General features: G+C 44.2%; 1 protein-coding gene across 3 annotated transcripts in view; it reads left to right on the top strand.

The window, feature by feature from the left end:
• The window catches only part of ZSWIM8 (zinc finger SWIM-type containing 8), a 55,797-nt gene extending 38,966 nt beyond the window's left edge, over nt 1-16,831 (top strand). Inside the window, exons 12-26 of one of the 3 annotated variants that reach the window (XM_033066569.2) lie at nt 280-459; nt 1,740-1,923; nt 2,471-2,569; nt 3,458-3,582; nt 4,834-5,065; nt 5,329-5,481; nt 6,452-6,674; nt 6,857-7,146; nt 7,902-8,125; nt 8,401-8,883; nt 9,469-9,637; nt 11,852-12,025; nt 13,423-13,542; nt 14,479-14,657; nt 15,827-16,831. In XM_033066569.2, the coding sequence (XP_032922460.1) occupies nt 280-459; nt 1,740-1,923; nt 2,471-2,569; nt 3,458-3,582; nt 4,834-5,065; nt 5,329-5,481; nt 6,452-6,674; nt 6,857-7,146; nt 7,902-8,125; nt 8,401-8,883; nt 9,469-9,637; nt 11,852-12,025; nt 13,423-13,542; nt 14,479-14,657; nt 15,827-16,030 (3,039 nt within the window). In that variant the 3' untranslated portion in view covers nt 16,031-16,831. The remainder of the gene's footprint in view (nt 1-279; nt 460-1,739; nt 1,924-2,470; nt 2,570-3,457; nt 3,583-4,833; nt 5,066-5,328; nt 5,482-6,451; nt 6,675-6,856; nt 7,147-7,901; nt 8,126-8,400; nt 8,884-9,468; nt 9,638-11,851; nt 12,026-13,422; nt 13,543-14,478; nt 14,658-15,826) is intronic. The other 2 variants (XM_033066571.2, XM_033066572.2) reach the window with 2 other exon arrangements.
• The last annotated feature ends 1,414 nt before the right edge of the window (nt 16,832-18,245 follow it).

Below are 18,245 nucleotides of genomic sequence, written 5' to 3' on the forward strand. Positions count from 1 at the left end.
CAAGTGTGTGACATCTGCCTGCACAGCATCAGTCCAATAGGAGACATATGTCTTGTCCACAGGCCAGCTCTTCCACTGTGTTGTGCTGGGGTGACGTAGGGGAAACAGTGATGTTCAGTGGAAACCACTGAAATTTGAGATTCCTCAGCAAAAGGGATAAAATCTAAATGTATTTTATTCTTTCTCCTGTCTGTAATTATCGTAAAGGATAAGAGGACAAGTATAGAGTCATTTGGGGTGTTTAGGAAAGTGTCCTGTGACAAATTCCTCCTCAAACAGGGCAAAAAGAACAAGGTGTCAACCAGCAAGCAGACATGGATGGCAACCAACACCTTGTCAAAAGCTGCTTTCTTGCTGACTGTCTTGAGTGAGCGGCTGGAGTACCACAACCTGGCCTTCCGAATAGGAATGTTTGCTCTGGAGCTGCAGAGACCACCTGCCTCTACCAAGGCTCTGGAGGTAATGAAATATCTCAAAAAAACAGTATATAAACATTGTTCTGTTGGAATGTGTCTGCTCATATGGTTTAAATTTCAGCACCTGAAGTTTGGTTGTGCTTGTATGTTTTCTTAAAATGGATTGCAATGGAGCTAAATTGAGCGCACATCCCATTAGCACACGTTGATCTGCTAAAAAAACTGTTAGCAATATCACTTCAGCTGTTGTTACCTTCAGTGATAGGAAGCTCTTGTGCCAGAAGGTCTTTGATTTCATATGAAGCTATAGGTCTGAACATACTTAAATAAGACAAAGCCTTTTATGAATGTATTATTTTGATTAGAACAGCTTACTTATCATCTTAGATATGTTTTCATTTTGCTTCACTAATCTGGGGAAAATTAAGTCATTCGTAAATATCCATATTTGTCCATATTTGCATTGGTGAAATGGTTTGAAAGTTATTCCTTGGGGTGAATTGGTGTGATTGTTATGTGTTTGAGAATTGTTGCTTTTGCTGATACCTCATTCACTGGCAAACCAGCATATGCACTGTGCAAGCATATTATTTTGGACACTCCTTGATTACTTTGAGGATTCCTGTTTTGGAAAATAGTGTCCAGTGCATACCATGTCTGTGTGATTTACAGCTACCTTGCTTTTCACTGCAGAATTGCTCAGTCCCTTAGAGTGTGTATTGTTGCTAGTTATCCACCAACTACAATTATTACACTAATTATTTGTACTTCTTGTGGTCAGATTGGAAGATTGTGAGATTGGCTATCTCTTGTTACCTAAAGAAAACTATTACTTTCATGTGTTAAGAATGGAGAGAATACAGGCACAGAGTAGTGAAATGTCTTCATCCTGATGGCATGTGTGCTGCCATGCTGTGCCCATTCTTCTGCTAATCAGTCTGGTGTCTCAAATGGGTGAATCACTTAACACAGCATCCTTTCTTTCTACAATTACAAGTAACCACCTTTTCCACTGGCCTATCCAGTCAGACACTTCTGCTGATGTTCTTATGAGAGCTGATGCATTTTTTCTGTATGCAGCTAAAGAGTGATGGTTTGAATAAAAAAACTTTGTATAAATATGAAGCAAGACTGTTACTAGACTTGAAAATCTGTTTTCATTGTGGAGAAAATGGTAAAGATGGCTAGGCTGATAAGCACTGCTGTAATTTAATAAACTGATAAAAACTACTGCTGTACTTTATGTATAGAAAAATGGTCTGCTCCCCACAGGGGACTGTGCTGTTGACATCTTTTATTCTGTTTCCTTGTGGATACTACCAGGTGAAGTTGGCTTATCAGGAATCTGAGATTGCAGCCCTCTTGAAGAAGATTCCCTTGGGCACCAATGAGATGAACACTATTCGCGGAAGAGCTGAAGAGCTGCGAGAAGGGACATTGTGTGATTACCGTCCTGTCCTGCCTCTGATGTTGGCAAGCTTTATATTTGATGTGCTCTGCACTCCAGGTACTCACTGCATTGGCCTGAGCGTGTGCAGGGCATATTCTGAGATGCCAGGTCTTGAAGCTGTCTTCTGTATAAAAATGACCAAAGTTTTAGTCTTTATGTGCAGTTGCTTGCACTTGCCCCTAAGTTGCTTTAAAGATATTTTGTTCCCCAGTGTTACTGTTTCTCGTTCTGCCTACATTTGAAAACAACTGCACACTCAACACATTTCAGCACTATGTGTGTTTGTAAAATAGTTAAAAATTACTGACTTTGCTGCTTTTATGCTGGTCATATTCAGAGGAAGCTAATATAAATCCAGAATTAAAAAAGAGCACAGCAACCTGGGGTTAGAAGACTGACTTGCCAATATAGGTTTGGAGCCTTCTGAGGTTGGAGAGAGAAGTGGAAAACAAAAAACCCATAAGGTGCTGTGGTCTTGAAATTGGTATGAGGCTAAGAATAGAACCATGGGAAGCTTTGCAAATTCTGAAAACTTTCAGAAATGTCTTCTGCTTTGAAACCTTAGCTTTGAAAGATGAACACTAATTCTATTGTCTTCTTTCAGTGGTTTCTCCTACAGGCTCTAGACCCCCCAGCCGTAATTGGAATAATGAAATGCCTGGAGACGAAGAGCTTGGTTTTGAGGCAGCTGTTGCTGCTCTTGGTAAGAATCTTTTACAGGAAAAGTCTGCCTTCATCCATGTTTGGCATACTTTCCCATTTTGAATGGTGAGAGTTGGTAGCTCATTCCAGTTTGGTGCAGAAATGGAAATGTTTGCAGAGTTTGACAGAATCAGGTGCAGGATTTTACATGCCAGGGTTGAGGTGTCCTTGCAAAGCTGTGAAAAAATGGAAGGAGAATATGGGACAAGAACTCAGTGTTTAGGTAGTAACATGAATTTCAGCTTTCTGTTTGCTCCTTTGTCATGAAATCTGTATTGTCTTGGCTTCAGTGGAAATGGACAGTTTCAGAGAACAAAAGGCAGTAATTTCTGAAGAGATTAGACAATGGTAGTGAAAGACTAGCAGAAGTACTCTAAAGCATTATCATATAATTCAGGATCTTAGTGTAATACTGAATTCTTGCCTCATTTGCTTCAACAACAAAGCAGTGATTATATACATGCTATGTTGACAATGCTGTATGCATGTTTTAAAGCAGTATGCAAAAAGGAATAAAATGGATTAGACAAAGCCTATTCTCTGTTGCCTCATCTCTGAAAGAAGATGAGTTTTTTATGGTGTTGAAATGCTGGCTTGTACAAAAGGTTTGTTTCCATGTAGGATTGTAGGCTTGCTTGGACTCTTCTTGTGGCCTTTTTAGTATCTGGATGTTCTGACAGTTGTATTACTTAGTATTCTAGGGACAGACTGCAACTTCTCTTCATTCATGGCCTATTCCTGAAGCTAACAGAAAAATAGGGGGAAACAATCTTACTTTGCCTGTAACAGTGAGGTGAATAAAACAGTCTGAGGTATAGACAAGTGCTCAGGATGTAGTGTAGTCACATGAGCTCACTTGTCTCTTCATCCTCTCTTTTATGGGCTGCAGGTATGAAAACAACTGTCAGTGAAGCAGAACATCCTCTGTTGTGTGAAGGCACACGAAGGGAGAAAGGGGATTTGGCTCTAGCCCTGATGATTACTTACAAGGATGATCAGTCTAAGCTGAAGAAGGTGAGTTTCCCTTTGAAAGGGGAGAGAGAGAAGGAAGACAAAACTGTGTTTGGGTTTTGGTGGTTTTGATAGTTTTGCTGCTGAGTATAAGTTGCTATGTCACATACTGATGTTTTACAAGCTATGTTGTGGAATTTATATTCATCCACTGCTGCAAAACCTGATTTCAGAGAGTGCATTGTCCTGGGAGAGGCATAATTTCCATAGGTTTCTTGAGATCCAGGAGATGTGTTATCACTCCTTTTATTGCTAAGACAAGTCCACTCCTAAGGGTTTTTCATGTGCAGTCTGTTTGTGATCTGGGAATTGCATATGTTTTGCTGCAGGGATATTGGCTTGCAGAACAGTAGAGCTAGCAAAGCCTCTGTTTCTTAACCTCTCATCTCTTTGATATACTAGTTCAGTACACCTGTGTCTTAATTTCCTATGCGAGAGAGAGAGTAAAACTCTGCCTGTCCACCCCAAAGGAAGGAAAAATATTGAAAACTGCTGAAGCTTCAGAAAGGGTTTTATTAATCTTTTATATTCAGAAATCTCCTACACAGCAAGAACTACATTATTAGTGCCTTTTTGTCTCCTAGAAGAGAAGCATTTTTGCTATACTGTTCTCTAGGGACATTGTGATATAAATCATCTGTGCATAAATGGTCTGTCAGACTTGTGGTGTTGATTAAATATGGTGAACAAACAGCAGAAGTGGACAAACCCTTAGAATGTGGTGATGCATTGTTCCCCAATTACATAATGAATTACGACAAGAAAATGTTACTGTAGGCCGGTATAAAGCAATTTCTCCGGTGGCTTTGCCAGTTTCTCGGTAATGTACAACAGGATTTTCTGAATGGTCAGTGTGGAGTTTTTATGACTTAAACAACATGTGGCAAAACTAAATTTAGAATTCTTCATTCTGTCCTTGATATATCAGAATTGCTTCTTCTTTTGTAAATTTTGGGTGCTTTTCAAGTAAAACCAGTGTCTGTTTCAAGAGAGAATGTGATACTGCCAAGTCTTTACTTCCTCCAAGTAAAGCAGACCACGTGGCTCTCAACTGTGCATTGCATTGCTCTTTGGTGCCAGAAGATGATGCGTATTTTCTAGAAAATAAACATTTTCTTTTTTTCTCCACCAAAATTAAATTTGTTGTCCACCCCGAAGTTGATTTGGTATTTTCTTTATCTTAGTGTCATGCCTGGTCTCTTACCCTTCTGCTGTGTGCCTTTTTTTTTTTTTTTTTTTCCCTTGTTGTTAAAGATTTTAGACAAACTCCTGGACAGAGAGAGTCAAACTCACAAACCACAGACACTGAGTTCCTTTTACTCATCCAGCAAGCCTACAGTTGCAAATCAAAAATCTCCTTCCAAACATGCTGCTCAGTCTGCTGCAGCTATCCAACAGCTTCCAGGGACTTCTGTCACTCAGCAAGCTGCTGTAAGCACTGCAGTCCAGAGCAGTCCTGAGAACTTTGTGGAGAAGAGTACACAGGGTAAGAAGTGCTTTGTAACAGCTATGCTAAAATTTTCCATAGTTACAGCCTATTTTCGAAGTCTTGAGTTAAATGTTCTCGGCCTAGTGTCAGATGATCTGCTTTATAACTGAAAGAAAGCTGAGATAATCCTGTTCATAAATACTATTCGTTTTATAAAAATCCTTTATCTTTTGATATTTGTATCTTTTAAATGGTCGTGTCTGGTTTTAGAAATACAGAAACGAGATGATGTTTACCTTGTCACTGTTCTGTTTATGCAGAGAGCTCTCAGAGGTCCCCCTGTGAACCAGCTGCAGAGGCCACTGTTTTGAAACAAGAGGGAAAGGTCCCCAGTCGTCTGGCCCTTGGAAACCGAGGTGGATACAATGGGAGATGTTGGGGTTCACCTGTCAGACAGAAGAAGAAACACACAGGTGAGAATGGACTAGCCTAGTTCTCTGTTAGGCAGTCTGCTGGGGTGTACCCAGGAAAGCCAGAGAGGAACTTTTTACAAGGACATGTAGTGATGTGACAAAGGGTAACAACTTTAAACTGAAAGGGGGAAGATTTAGATTGGGTGTTAGGAAGTTCTTTATTGTGAAGGTTGTGAGGCTCTGAACAGGTTGCACAGAGAAGTGGTGGATGCCTTATCCCTGGGAGTGTTCAAGACCAGGTTGGATGAGCTTTGAGCAACCTGTTCTATAACTCTGGGATTTTACATGTCAGCCTTTCCTGAACAGCAGAAGCAGTTGAGTGTCTCTGAGATGTTTGACATGGACAAATAAGATTTGCTCCATAAATTTCTAAATTTCCTACCCCTTTCTATATAGCAAGATACCATGCCTTTCTTGCACTAGTTTGTTCTGTGTGATGGATTAGATACCTGGAGCTGAATGACTGCTGACTGTGGGAGTGCAGCACTGTGCTCTTGGATCCAGAAACAAATTCAGAGAAGCTGCTGCCTCTCTACACTTCTCTTGGGAAGGGTATAAGTAAGAGGCAGAGATTGTGAAGGTTGTGTAGCATATATCTGAAGGGTTTTCTGCCTATTCATATGATCTGTGGAACTTGACTTTGTATGTATATTTGCTTCTTGTTGTTATTCTCTGCCACAAAGCTTGGCAGGTGGAGTGAGGGGCTGTGATGGTGTGAAGGGGGAAGTAAAGATACCTTATTTTTGGACTCATCTTCATTTTAATCCAAGAACTACAAAATCACACTGATGTCTGTGGCCAAATTGATTTGGTTTAATCTCTCAATTTACACTAGATGCCTGTCAGCCCTAAGGCAGTCACTGACACAGCTGATCTTAGTTGGTACTTCAGGCAATATGGTTTGGGTTTACCTACCTGCATTGCATTTACCAACCCTGGTGACATTTCTGTGTTGGTTCTGGTGTTGTAGGCATGGCTAGTATTGACAGCAGTGCTCCTGAAACCACCTCTGACAGTTCTCCAACGCTCAGTCGGCGTCCCCTACGTGGGGGCTGGGCAACAACATCCTGGGGCAGAGGACAGGACAGTGACAGCATCAGCAGTTCTTCAAGTGATTCACTGGGATCCTCCTCTTCCAGTGGCAGTAGGAGAGCCAGTGGGGGAGCCCGTGCAAAGACTGTGGAAGTTGGCAGGTAATTAATAATACCAATGCACAGAGGCAACCTCTATGCCTGATGCTGGGGACCTGGCACATGTGCATCAGGAAATACTTTATGGGGAAAATTTGCTTTGTTTCCTCTGAACCCTAAAGACAGGAACTCTAGCTGGCAGACCTGGGGTACTTGTCTGAAAGATTCCTCTGTCTTTCTTGTAGGTATAAAGGGAGGCGGCTGGAGAGCCATGCCCCTCATGTCCCAAACCAGCCCTCAGAGGCAGCTGCTCACTTCTACTTTGAATTGGCCAAGACAGTCCTTATCAAAGCAGGTGGAAACAGCAGTACCTCTATCTTCACCCACCCTTCCTCCAGTGGTGGGCACCAGGGACCACACCGCAACCTTCACCTCTGCGCCTTTGAGATTGGGCTGTATGCACTGGGGCTGCACAACTTTGTGTCTCCCAACTGGCTCTCTCGAACTTACTCCTCCCATGTCTCTTGGATCACAGGTTACAGCAAAACTTTATTGGGAGGCTTACTTTTGGGCAGGAAGTGGGGTGGGAAGGCAAGGTTGTGCTTGAAAATGGTGATGCTGATGTGCTGTGGGAGCCATGTAAGCAGCTCACACAGCTATAGTAGTTGCTAATCAGCAGTGATTTACACAGTGGTGCTTATTTTGGTCTGGAAAATTCTTGTGACCTCTTCCTTCTTGTTTGTACTGCAACATGCTTCAGTCTAAAAAACCCACTTCTCATACAGAGACTGGTCTTTACCTCTCCTTCAGAGATAAGCTGAAGAGACAGACATTTGTCAAGTCTGAACATGCTCTTTGGCTGTGTTCAGTTTTCACTTTCCTCTTCCTTCTGATTGCATCTATACCTACTACCTATCCATATGGCTTCTAGAGGCCTAAAAACGACACCTTTGACAAGTTATGTTTTCCTGACATGATGAAATAAACTGACAGTCCAGACTAGTTTATGGGTACTAAAATCAGCTATAGCAAGTACATTTTGCTATTTCCAATGCATTTTAGCTTAGTTTAAATAATGGTGTCCTCATTCACCGATTTGCTCATGGAGGGCTTTTATTTATCAGTCATTTTGGGAAGAAGCATCTAAATTTGAGGTGAACCTTAAGGGAAGCAACTGGGCTGTGCCACTGCTCCTGAAGGAAGTGAAGAGTGCACCTGCCCTTGAGAGAAAACTGTCCGACTGTGCTGAACATACAGTGGTGTGAGAGTCTCTCTCACTCTTCCTCTTAGGGCAGGCCATGGAGATTGGTAGCGCAGCCTTGAACATCTTGGTGGAGTGTTGGGATGGACATCTGACTCCCCCAGAGGTGGCATCATTGGCAGACAGAGCTTCACGAGCCAGAGACTCCAACATGGTGCGGGCAGCTGCTGAACTGGCACTCAGCTGCCTGCCTCATGCCCATGCCCTGAACCCAAACGAGATCCAGAGGGCTCTGGTGCAGTGTAAGGAACAGGTGAGTGTCATTTGGCAGCTACTGGTGGAGGCTGATTTCTGGCATCAAGGATGTGCTGCTGTTACCCATGGGGTTGGCTCCTTTGCTACCGCCCAGCCCTAATCTCAGTTCTCTGGATTTCTTATGTTTCATGAATAACACTGATTATTCTGCTGTGTGGCATCTGGCTGGTCCCTGTAGTGTTACTGCTTTGTACTTCTCCCCTCTTGTAGTTTTTCCTTCTTGTGTTTCTTGTTTTGCATTCTTGACTACTTATTTTGTTTCACTGCTCCCAGGACAACCTGATGCTGGAAAAGGCCTGCATGGCAGTAGAAGAGGCAGCCAAAGGAGGTGGTGTGTACCCAGAGGTCCTCTTTGAAGTAGCTCATCAGTGGTACTGGCTTTACGAACAGACTGTTGGTGGGACCCCAGCCCAGAGAGAAGGTGCCACTGGCTGCAGCGCCGGTGGCGCGCGGGCCGCGTCTGAAACAGCGCGTGGCTTGGCAGACAGCCGGGTGACCTCAGAGCCCACCACAGTGACAGTGGCAGCCGCAGTAACTGCAGCAGCAACCGTCATGCCAGTGATCTCTGTGGGATCAACCATGTACCAGCAGCACACGGTGGCAGGGCCAGCAATGGCCCACACACACACACAGGGTCTCCACCCGTACACCACCCTTCAGACTCACATCCCCTGTAATCCCCAGTATATCGGACACACTATCCAGCACATGCCGCGCCCAGCTGTCTTCCCGGTCCCTGGCTCGGCGTATCCACAGGTGAGTTTTGGCTGTGCCTTGTTCATTTACTGTGACCTTGTGTGGCTGCTTCTGGGGGAGTATGTTGGAATGGGGAGAGCATGGGGCTTCAACCTGTCATGACTTGAGATCAAGCTTCTGCTCTCACTTACCAGTTAGTGACACTTTATTTGGCCCTCCAGCTCAGCATTTGCACAATAAGGAGCTTTCTGTGGCTGCATTTAAAGTCTCAAGAGAATCTAAAATATAATACATCAGTAGTTTTTAATTTCTGTTGTTCAGTAGTTTCTCAGAAGGCATTGGACAGAGAACTTGTCTTCTGAGAGCTTGCAGGCTAAATAGAAACTACACTGGGAAAACCAAATGAAGGTTATTTTAATTTTTGCCTATTTTTGGAAGTCTTGGAGTGGTTTTCTGCAAACTGATTAGGTTTTTTAAAGGAGGAGCAAGGAGACGTAATGCTCATTACGTGGTGCATATTTCCTTTTTTGCTTCCTTCAGACTGGACTTTTCAAGCTCGGGGGGCGGTGATGGGGATGTGATGTTTTGACTTACTTCTAAAGGGTCGATGAAGTAGACATGATTGTTGTGTGGCTTCTGTTGTAGGGTGTCCATCCCGCATTCATAGGGGCGCAGTACCCTTACTCAGTAACAGCACCGTCCCTGGCAGCTACAGCAGTGTCCTTCCCTGGCGTGCCCGTCCCCTCCATGACGCAGATTGCTGTGCATCCCTACCACAGTGAGACGGGACTGTCGCTGTCTTCCAATGTAGCGCGTAAGTCACGCCTCTGGGCTGGGCAGCAGAGGTTTCTTTACTGTCTCTTAGCTGTTCCCCAGAGAGGTTCTTGCGCTGAAAAGTTCTGGCCAAATGCATGCCAGAAGGTGTGCGTGCTCAGGGGTACTAGTATTCCCAAGGGGGCTACAGCTAGCAGAGAGAAACTTCTGTTCAGCTGAATTTTCAGTATGAGATTATTTTGGCCTCAAGACTAAATCATGTTTGGAGCCCTTGTGGCCTTTCTGATTTCTAACCTATAAAAACTTTATTCCTGCTCTCCTTTGGGCAAGGCGAGCATAGATGATCCTGAGCAGACTCATGCAATTCTGTTGGGTCAGATGAACAGAGTGCAGGAAGCAGGCAGACTTCTGCTACAGAAGCACTACTCAATGTCTGTTGCTGCCTGAAAGGATTGGAGGCAGCCAGTGCCCAAATGTGGAACTATGAGAGATGACGGATGTTTTGTCAGAGTCATGCCAATGGTATTTGGAATGGTTGCTCATGTGTTGTGCTAGGGCTCGAGTGATGGTGAAAACCCATCAAGTAGCGTGTAGCACTGGAACAGCAAATGTTGACTGAATTGTGGACATGGTGTCATTGCCATGGAGTTTTGCACCAATGGGTCATGTTTGACCCCAATCTCTGCTAACCCCTCATTGGAGAGGCTGTAATATTTCCCTGATCTTACAGTATGTTGCAACTCAGCAGGTTCTGGAAGACTGGTATGTGGAAAACTACTTAAGAGTTGTGTTGGCCTCCTTCATATTTAAAATATCGGGAGAATAATTTCAGTTATTTTTTAATCCTGTATTTTGATGCTAAAAAGCCACCACAATAGCAAATAAAACAGTCCTGAAGGCCTTAGGATCTGAGAGCTGCCTGCCTTAGTCACAGTCTGATGCTGTGACTTTTCATTGTGAGAATTCATTTCTGTACTCCTCCAAAGTGTTATGAAACTTTCAGAAGTGCTAATTCATCCTTGAACACTTAAAATACTGAAAGGAGAAAACAACCTCACCCTTTCCAGTTGCCATTGTTTACGGCTTCCATAAACTTATTTTCAGTTTTTGCAATACTGTTTCAGTGTTCCTGACGTACAGAATCCTGTGGTGATGGTTGAACTCTGGCAGTAATTTAGTTCATTCTTGTGGGTTATTCTCCTTGACCAGACTTCAAACATAGTCTGAATTTTGCCCCACTTTGTGAGTTGTTTGGCACCCTGTGTCTCCTTGGTTAAGGAGGTCAGACAGATCTTTCCTGGGAGACACACTGTTCTATTCACTAGCAGACATGGAGGGTAAAAATAAAGGAACTTAGAGCATTGCTCAAGCTGGTGTAATAGCATCACAGAGAAGCTGTGAAATAAGGGCAACAATTTGCATACACCTAATGGCATCTGTGCTCTGGAGTTCTCAAGCAAACCTTTCCTTTTACTCTTTGTATCTTTCTTGAGAGGGACAGATAAATTTGAGTCTTGTCAGTGCAGCTTAGTGACTCAGTGTTAGTAACTGCTGTCAGTACACTTTTAGGTGGTACAATGCAATGGATTTGCATTTGAAACCTGTCATTTCCCCTGAGTTTGCTCGTACTAGTTAAGTGTCTGAAGGTGCCAACTTCTCAAGTCTCCTTACTGTTTTTACTGTTGATACATACTGCCAGTGTGTGCAGTGACTGTTCTTTCCAAGGACAGATTGGAGGTCAGCCTCCAGTGACAGCCTTCCTGAACAGTGACAACCGTCATACAGCTGAAGTGGAAGAACCTCGCATTGTTGGACTTGATCTTTGAGTGACTTAATTCTGTTCCTGCTCACTAATTTTCCTAGCAATTTCTCTTCAGGTGTAGACATACACATGATTGTTTCCTGGGACAAGAAATCAGAACCAAATGTTTTATTTAATAAATAGCAAAGGCCTTTGAATCAACACACAGATTTACAAGTAAAACATGGATTTTGTGCATGTTCATGAGGTACTTGAGAAGAAATGGACACACATGTAACATGATTCCATCAGGCCCACCTTGCAAACAGAACAGAGCTATTCCTGGCCCATTGTATTTCACTTTCAAGCCTGTGAGTTTTGGTTGCTGTATTGTTCTGTTTAGGGGGGCATAACCCTATATTGGCAGGGGTCAGTCAGGTGAAGGTGATCCCCCAAGTAAACCTTCTTTTAGGCCAGTGCTGGGTCCTAATGCTGCTGTTTTGCTCTCTTCAGTAGGCAGTGTCCATGCAGGATCAACGTTCCCAGCGATTCAGGGTGCTTCCTTGACAACTCTGTCCTCACAGCCCAACTCCCTTGTTACAGGGGGTTTTCCTGCCGAGGATGAGCAGCACAGTCAGCCTGTGAGCCCCCAGGGTCTGCACTACCTCCACTCTGCATACCGAGTTGGTAAGGATGGCCAAGTGGGTTTCTGTAGCCCCCTTGAGAGGGATTCAGGGAAGGCTGCAGGTTTTCACTGTCAGTTTGGCAATTTACTGCTGCACCTGTTGGGGGTGAATGCACCTGAGAGACATGGGAAAAGCAAGTTGATGATCAGACATGGAGCCTAACAATGAAGGCAAAGCATTGTAAGATTGAACAATTGCTTTTCAGGACCATCAGAGCAGAAAAGAAAGCTAAGTGGGTTAGAGCTGGGAAGAGTCTTGCCTGTCAGCAGATGTACATGAAGGAGCCTGAATAGGGCTCCAAGGATGTGACTGTGCAAGTTGTGACTGTATGACAAAACGATACTTGTCTCCTGCTCCTTGTGGATGGGGAGGGCACACCTCTAGTTTAATACAAGCTGAGTCTTCAGATGCACAAAGGGAAGTGCCCTGTGCCTCTCCAGGTAATTTGTTCAAGATAGATGCAGAAGGAACTTATATTTAGTGAAGACTGGGTATGTGATTAGCATTCCTTTCTCAGTCACACTTTTTATGAGAAATTAACCTCTGCCTGAATTACCGTGGTGCAAGGATATCAGTCTTAGGGTTTGGGATTAAGCTCAGATTGCAGTAAGCTACTGTAGTAGTAAGTAGTAAACTACTTGTACGTACTCGTGGTCCAACCCAGTGGATACTTGGTGTAGGACAAGAAAGCCTCTAAAATAAGCAAAGGAAGAGAAACAGCAAGAAAATGGAATGAAACTTGGCTTTTTTGTTGAAAGCTAAAATAGAGAATATTTGTGAACTAGAAAGGGGTGCAGTGGTACTTGGCAAGCAGGTACCACACAAGGGTGTTTAATAGCCTGAATAGCAGAAAGGCACAGGCAGGGAAGAAAGTCTGGAAGATCAAGAGGTGGCACATATTGATTTTTGAATGCTGTTTAAATGGGTGGATTTGTCCTGAAGAACTGTAATAGCATAAATGAAATGTTAGCAGATTGGCAATACTGCAGCTCAGTGGTGGCCTGTTGTCTTTGCAGCAGAGCAGGTTGGTTTGGGTAGCTTCTCTGTTGCAAAGTTTAGATCAAAAGCTTTGCGTTCAGGACACCTCTTGTAGTGCAGCCTTTGGGGCTCTCTGCTTGATGCTGCTGTGGGTGCTTGAGGGTCTCTTTGCAGCTCTGGTGTGGGGTGATGGCTGTGTAGGTTTCCCAACCTGGAGCAGCAGATCCAGATGTTCTTGCAGATAGTTCCTGTGCTGGCAGGCTCCAAGATTGGCCTTTTGTTTGTGTCTGGACTCTTTGCAGCTGTGGAATTTTCTGTTGGTGAAGGACAGGCCAGTCAGGTTGTGTTGCAGTGAGTGAAATGCTAGACTAAGCCTTACTGGGCAGAAGTGCTGCTTGACTGGCTGCCCCTTTCTCACAGGGATGCTGGCTCTGGAGATGCTTGGCCGAAGAGCTCACAACGACCATCCCAACAACTTCTCCCGCAGCCCACCCTACACTGAGGATGTAAAATGGCTCCTTGGGTTAGCTGCAAAGTTAGGTAAGGCTCAGAGCAGTACTTAACAGAAATCCACTTGCTGGGATTTGGGCCATGGTGGGAAAAAGCTCTTGAAGGACAAACGTCAAAGATTGGGCGAGGCTGATATCGATCCCATTCCTGGGAGAGTTTCAGAAGATCGCTATTGCTCTTTCATCCACTCACTTGTCCCATATTTGGGTTCTGTAGGCATGCTGTTGAATTTTGAAGCACTGGATGGAATACATGAGATTGGTCAGGGTTCAGAGCTTGTATCTCTTCCATTCTATAATATTGATTCTTTCTTTTCCATTTCCACTATATTTCCATTGTATTCCTCTTTCTTATGTATGTTTATACCTTCTTTGAAGACTTCTATACCAATAGGTACTCAAGCTATCTATTTTTTGGGGGCGTGTTTGTTTTTACTTCCATTTTGCTCTTGGATCTTTTTTGTCAGCTCACTTTTTAAATTACTTTCACGCACAGTAAGAACCAAAAAAGGCTTTACGAACAGCCTGTTTAGTGGCACAGCTTATGCTGCTCAGGCTGGCAGAGTTCCACTGTAGGAAATAGTGGGGAAACTTGGCTTATGTCAACAGCCACCTTAAAGCCTGAGTGCTGAGGCATCTAGATGCTTCCTTGATGGGCAATCAGGAAAGGAGAAGGTATAGTGTTATCCTTGTCTTTCTAGTTACCTTGTCATATTAGTTTTCTTTCACATCTCCTTTAAAGAATGGTGAATTTGGGAACACCAGTAACTGAGGTGGTACCTGATCTCTCCTCAGACCTGATGGGTATAACAGAATTTTCTCTGTCCCCATGAGTTCGCTAGACTGTCTTCCCCAAACCTGCTGGAGGATGCATTACACTGAGAAGAAGGTGCTCCAGATGCTGTGAAGTGTGATTTCTTGTGTGTCTGTTATCTTAGCACCATTGTTCTGACTTTCTTCTGTGCAGGTGTAAACTACGTGCATCAGTTTTGCGTTGGTGCAGCCAAGGGAGTGCTGAGCCCTTTTGTGCTCCAGGAGATCATCATGGAAGCTATACAGAGGCTCAACCCTGCCCATATGCACAACCACCTGCGCACCCCAGCCTTCCACCAGCTGGTGCAGAGGTGCCAGCAGGCCTATATGCAGGTAAAGTGTGGCTTATCTTCCTGCCTGTCAAAGCTGCCAGGCAATTGCCTGCCTTGCAGGTGCTGCCTGTGTGTGCATGCACAGAGGGGAATGGCCTTGGGTACTGAGAGCTGAAGTGGTCCATTCCCTGATGCATCCTTCTCCCTCACCAGGGACTGGAATAGATATCACTCGCCTGTATGGGGGCTGCATGCAAAGGAGATCATTGTATTGCTTCTGCCAAGGCCTTCCACCTCCTGTGCTCTTCCATGCAGGCTGGGGTGGTTGTAGGCCTTCCCCCTCCAAATGCTACGTGTGCCTTTTAACCTCTGAACTTTCTTTGCTATTGTTTTCAAACCCCTGTCCACCCTGTCCCTAGCCCATCCTTTTTACTTGCCTTGTTAGTAGTAGCCCATTTTCCCCTCTTCACAAAGCCCTAGCATGGCTTTCTGGTGTGCCAGTGCTGACACCAACAGTGGAAATGGCTTGGTCAACTACCAGTACAGATACTCCAGGCTTTGTTGAAACCAGTGTTTCAGTAAGCCAACTAGAATACCAAACCCCGCCTATTCTTTAAAAAGAGTGCAATCAGTACACCTCACATATACCTGCTTCTCTTGAATAAATGACCAAAGGGTGATTCTGTAGCCATATTGTGCAGATCAGATTAACTGTTCTATCATCCTAGACAGTATTTTTGAGACATGACAGCTTCTTCATTTGACCTCGAAAGCAGGGAAGTGACAGTGTTAAGCCTAGAGCTTTTGTAGCAATTTAGTGTAAACTTTACTCAGCCGATGTCCCTTAGCAAAGGAGATGTGCATTGACCAGGCTGGGTGTAACCTGCAGAATGAAAGGTTGTGAGGGTTGGATGCTGGTAGGATAGAATGTTACCTGGCCCTTTAGTGCTGTACTATGGCCCAATTCAGTGCTTGTGACAGAGGGCATTTGCTGATGCTATGTGCTCCATTTTGGTACTCTGAGGGAGCACTGCCCTTGGGTATGCTGGGGTGTAGGATACAGCACTGCTGCTTTTGAGGTACTCTTCTCTGTCTGAGCTTCGAGTGTTGGGACCACTGGTGGGTAGCAGGACCATGTGACCTGTTGCCCTGGGAGCTCAATCTTCTGAGTTTCACCAGCAGGAGGGTGGTGAGCAAATGCCTTAAGTCTCTTTCCCTGTTCCCATCCAGTACATCCATCATCGGCTGATCCATCTCACTCCAGCTGACTACGATGACTTTGTGAATGCCATCCGCAGCGCCAGAAGCGCCTTCTGCCTGACTCCCATGGGCGTGATGCAGTTTAATGATATTCTCCAGAACCTAAAGCGCAGCAAGCAGACAAAGGAGCTGTGGCAAAGGGTCTCTCTGGAAATGACCACCTTCTCACCGTGACATCGGGTGGAGCTGCACGGACACACAACCCTTTGCCCAACATAGTTGTAGTTCCATTTACACCATCCTTCCTTCTGGTGTCTTTTTTATTTTAGTTTTAACTCATTGGAAACCACTGATCTGATGTATTTATACCATGACATTCCTCTCCAGCACTGTTGCGTGTTGGCGCTCTGCTTTGCTCGCTCTTCCTCCTCCTTCTCAGTGGGCTGCAGGCTTCAGAAGCATCAGGAAAAGAGAAGGAAGTTGAGCTGGCTGCCCTGTGGTGTAGTCACCGCTTTTTTCCCTGAGCCCTGGGAGGGTGTCCTGCGAGCAGTTTGCAGTGTGATTACGCATGTGTTAGAGGGGTTGGGGATTCTGTCTTAAATATTTATTTTGGCATTTATAAATATGTAAACTTTTTTTTTTTGTATGGGCTTCTCTTACTCCACACACCATCTCCTGTTGGGGAGTGGCTGGAACTGCAGTGCACAGTGTGTGCTCCCTCCATCCCTTTTCAGCAACTCCTGGTGAGAGAAGCTGAGACTGGAGTAGCAGGGCCAGGGCCACCTCTGCAGCTTTCTGAGCTTGGGCAGTGAGTCCTTGACTGCACTGAGCTGCCTGGAGACTGCCAGAAGTGCTTGGGCTCTTTCTCGGGAGTGTCCCTCACTGGGCACTGCTGGGTCATAGAATGTTTTGATCCTGGTTGTTACAAGCTGTACAATCCTGTTTCTTTTGGCTGGGGTATTACTCTCCTGTAATCAGTTTCTTATCCCTCGTCTCTTCTCGTTTCCTGATTAAACACTTGTTTTCTTAGACTGATTCTCTCTTCTCTCTGCTATGATGTTGGCAGTTTGGCCAGCTGTTTGTCAGTGGGAGTTCCTGTGAGCCCTGGTAGGTGGCTGCTGTGCTCTGGGGAGCAGCAATCCAGCACAAGCTGGGGCCCAAAGGTTTCTTGCCTGGTACTGCTCTGAGATACATGTTTGATGGGTATTGAGAGAGTTGGTGGTAAGCCTGGATGTTCTTCCTACAGTTCTGTCAGTCACTGAGTTCCTTTTCTAGCCTTGATACAGTGTGAAAATGCAGAGCCTTGTATTTCCCAAGTGTTCTGCAGAACAGCAGCTGCTCCCATGTATTTGGAGAGATACCTGGTGGACTGTGAAAGATATCTAGTAGGGACAGCATTGCAGAAAATTGAGTTTAGATAGCTTAAGTGTATAAGCACATAAATTTCAGGACTTTTAAAAGCAGAAGTTAGATGAGTCATGGATGTTAAGAATTCAGTTTCTCAGTAGTACTGTGTTTTGCTTCTTACTTGGGTTGAGCTAATGAGTTTTAGTTTCTGCAAGTTAGAAATATGTGCCTGTTTGATATTTTCAATGATACTCTTAAAAAATAGCTCATCTCCTGTGCCAGGGGCAAAAGAGATGAATAGGCTTTTTGGTTTGGCTTTGTGTACTGTACAGGCCAGAGAATATGACTGAGGTTCTTCTACTTCTGTGTGTGCAACAGTAACTATTTAAAGATCTCCTTATAGCTCCTTGTATAAGGTGTCTAGTTAGATGCTAACTAGAAATGCAGATGGTTGTAATAATGGGTTAGGAAATTCTGTGGTTTTTCAGCTAAATTCTGTTGATGATGAGTTGCCTGTTATTGGGCAAAACTTCTGGATTTGACTGTGGAGCAAAGCCTGATGATGTGTGGAAGGTTTAGGTTCCTAGAACACTTTCTGTGCTCTGGTTCTTGCATGTTCAGAACTGTGAAAGGAGCTTAGAGAAAATGAGTTGTCTAATGAAGTCCAGTCTTTTCCTTTCTAATGCTAAAGGAGAACATCTGTGGAAGAGAAGGGAGCATGTTTTAAAAGGAAAGAAGCAGAAGGGAAATGGATAAAAGAGCTGAATTGTATCAGGAGCAGAAGTGACTTGTAGCAAAGGATTCGGATTGAATAGGGAAATGAAATGTCACAGCTTCATGTATGATACTGACTGGAAAAATACACTTAGACCCTGAGCAGCAAAGTTTTCAGATCACTGTTTCTGTGAATTTGTTGTTGTTCCTGAGACATGTCCCATGAAATATATCTGAGCAAGGACAGAAGAAAATGAGGAAGGAGATGTTGATGTTTTTTCTTGCCATGTGGCTGTGAGGTTATTGAGGTATTTTTCCTTTATAAGAGATGGGATGAGCCCTGATGGTCCCAGAAGCATTAATTTTCTGTTAGAACAATTATTACCCA

This window comes from Catharus ustulatus, chromosome 8 (assembly GCF_009819885.2).
Source record: "Catharus ustulatus isolate bCatUst1 chromosome 8, bCatUst1.pri.v2, whole genome shotgun sequence".
NCBI classification, from domain to species: domain Eukaryota; kingdom Metazoa; phylum Chordata; class Aves; order Passeriformes; family Turdidae; genus Catharus; species Catharus ustulatus.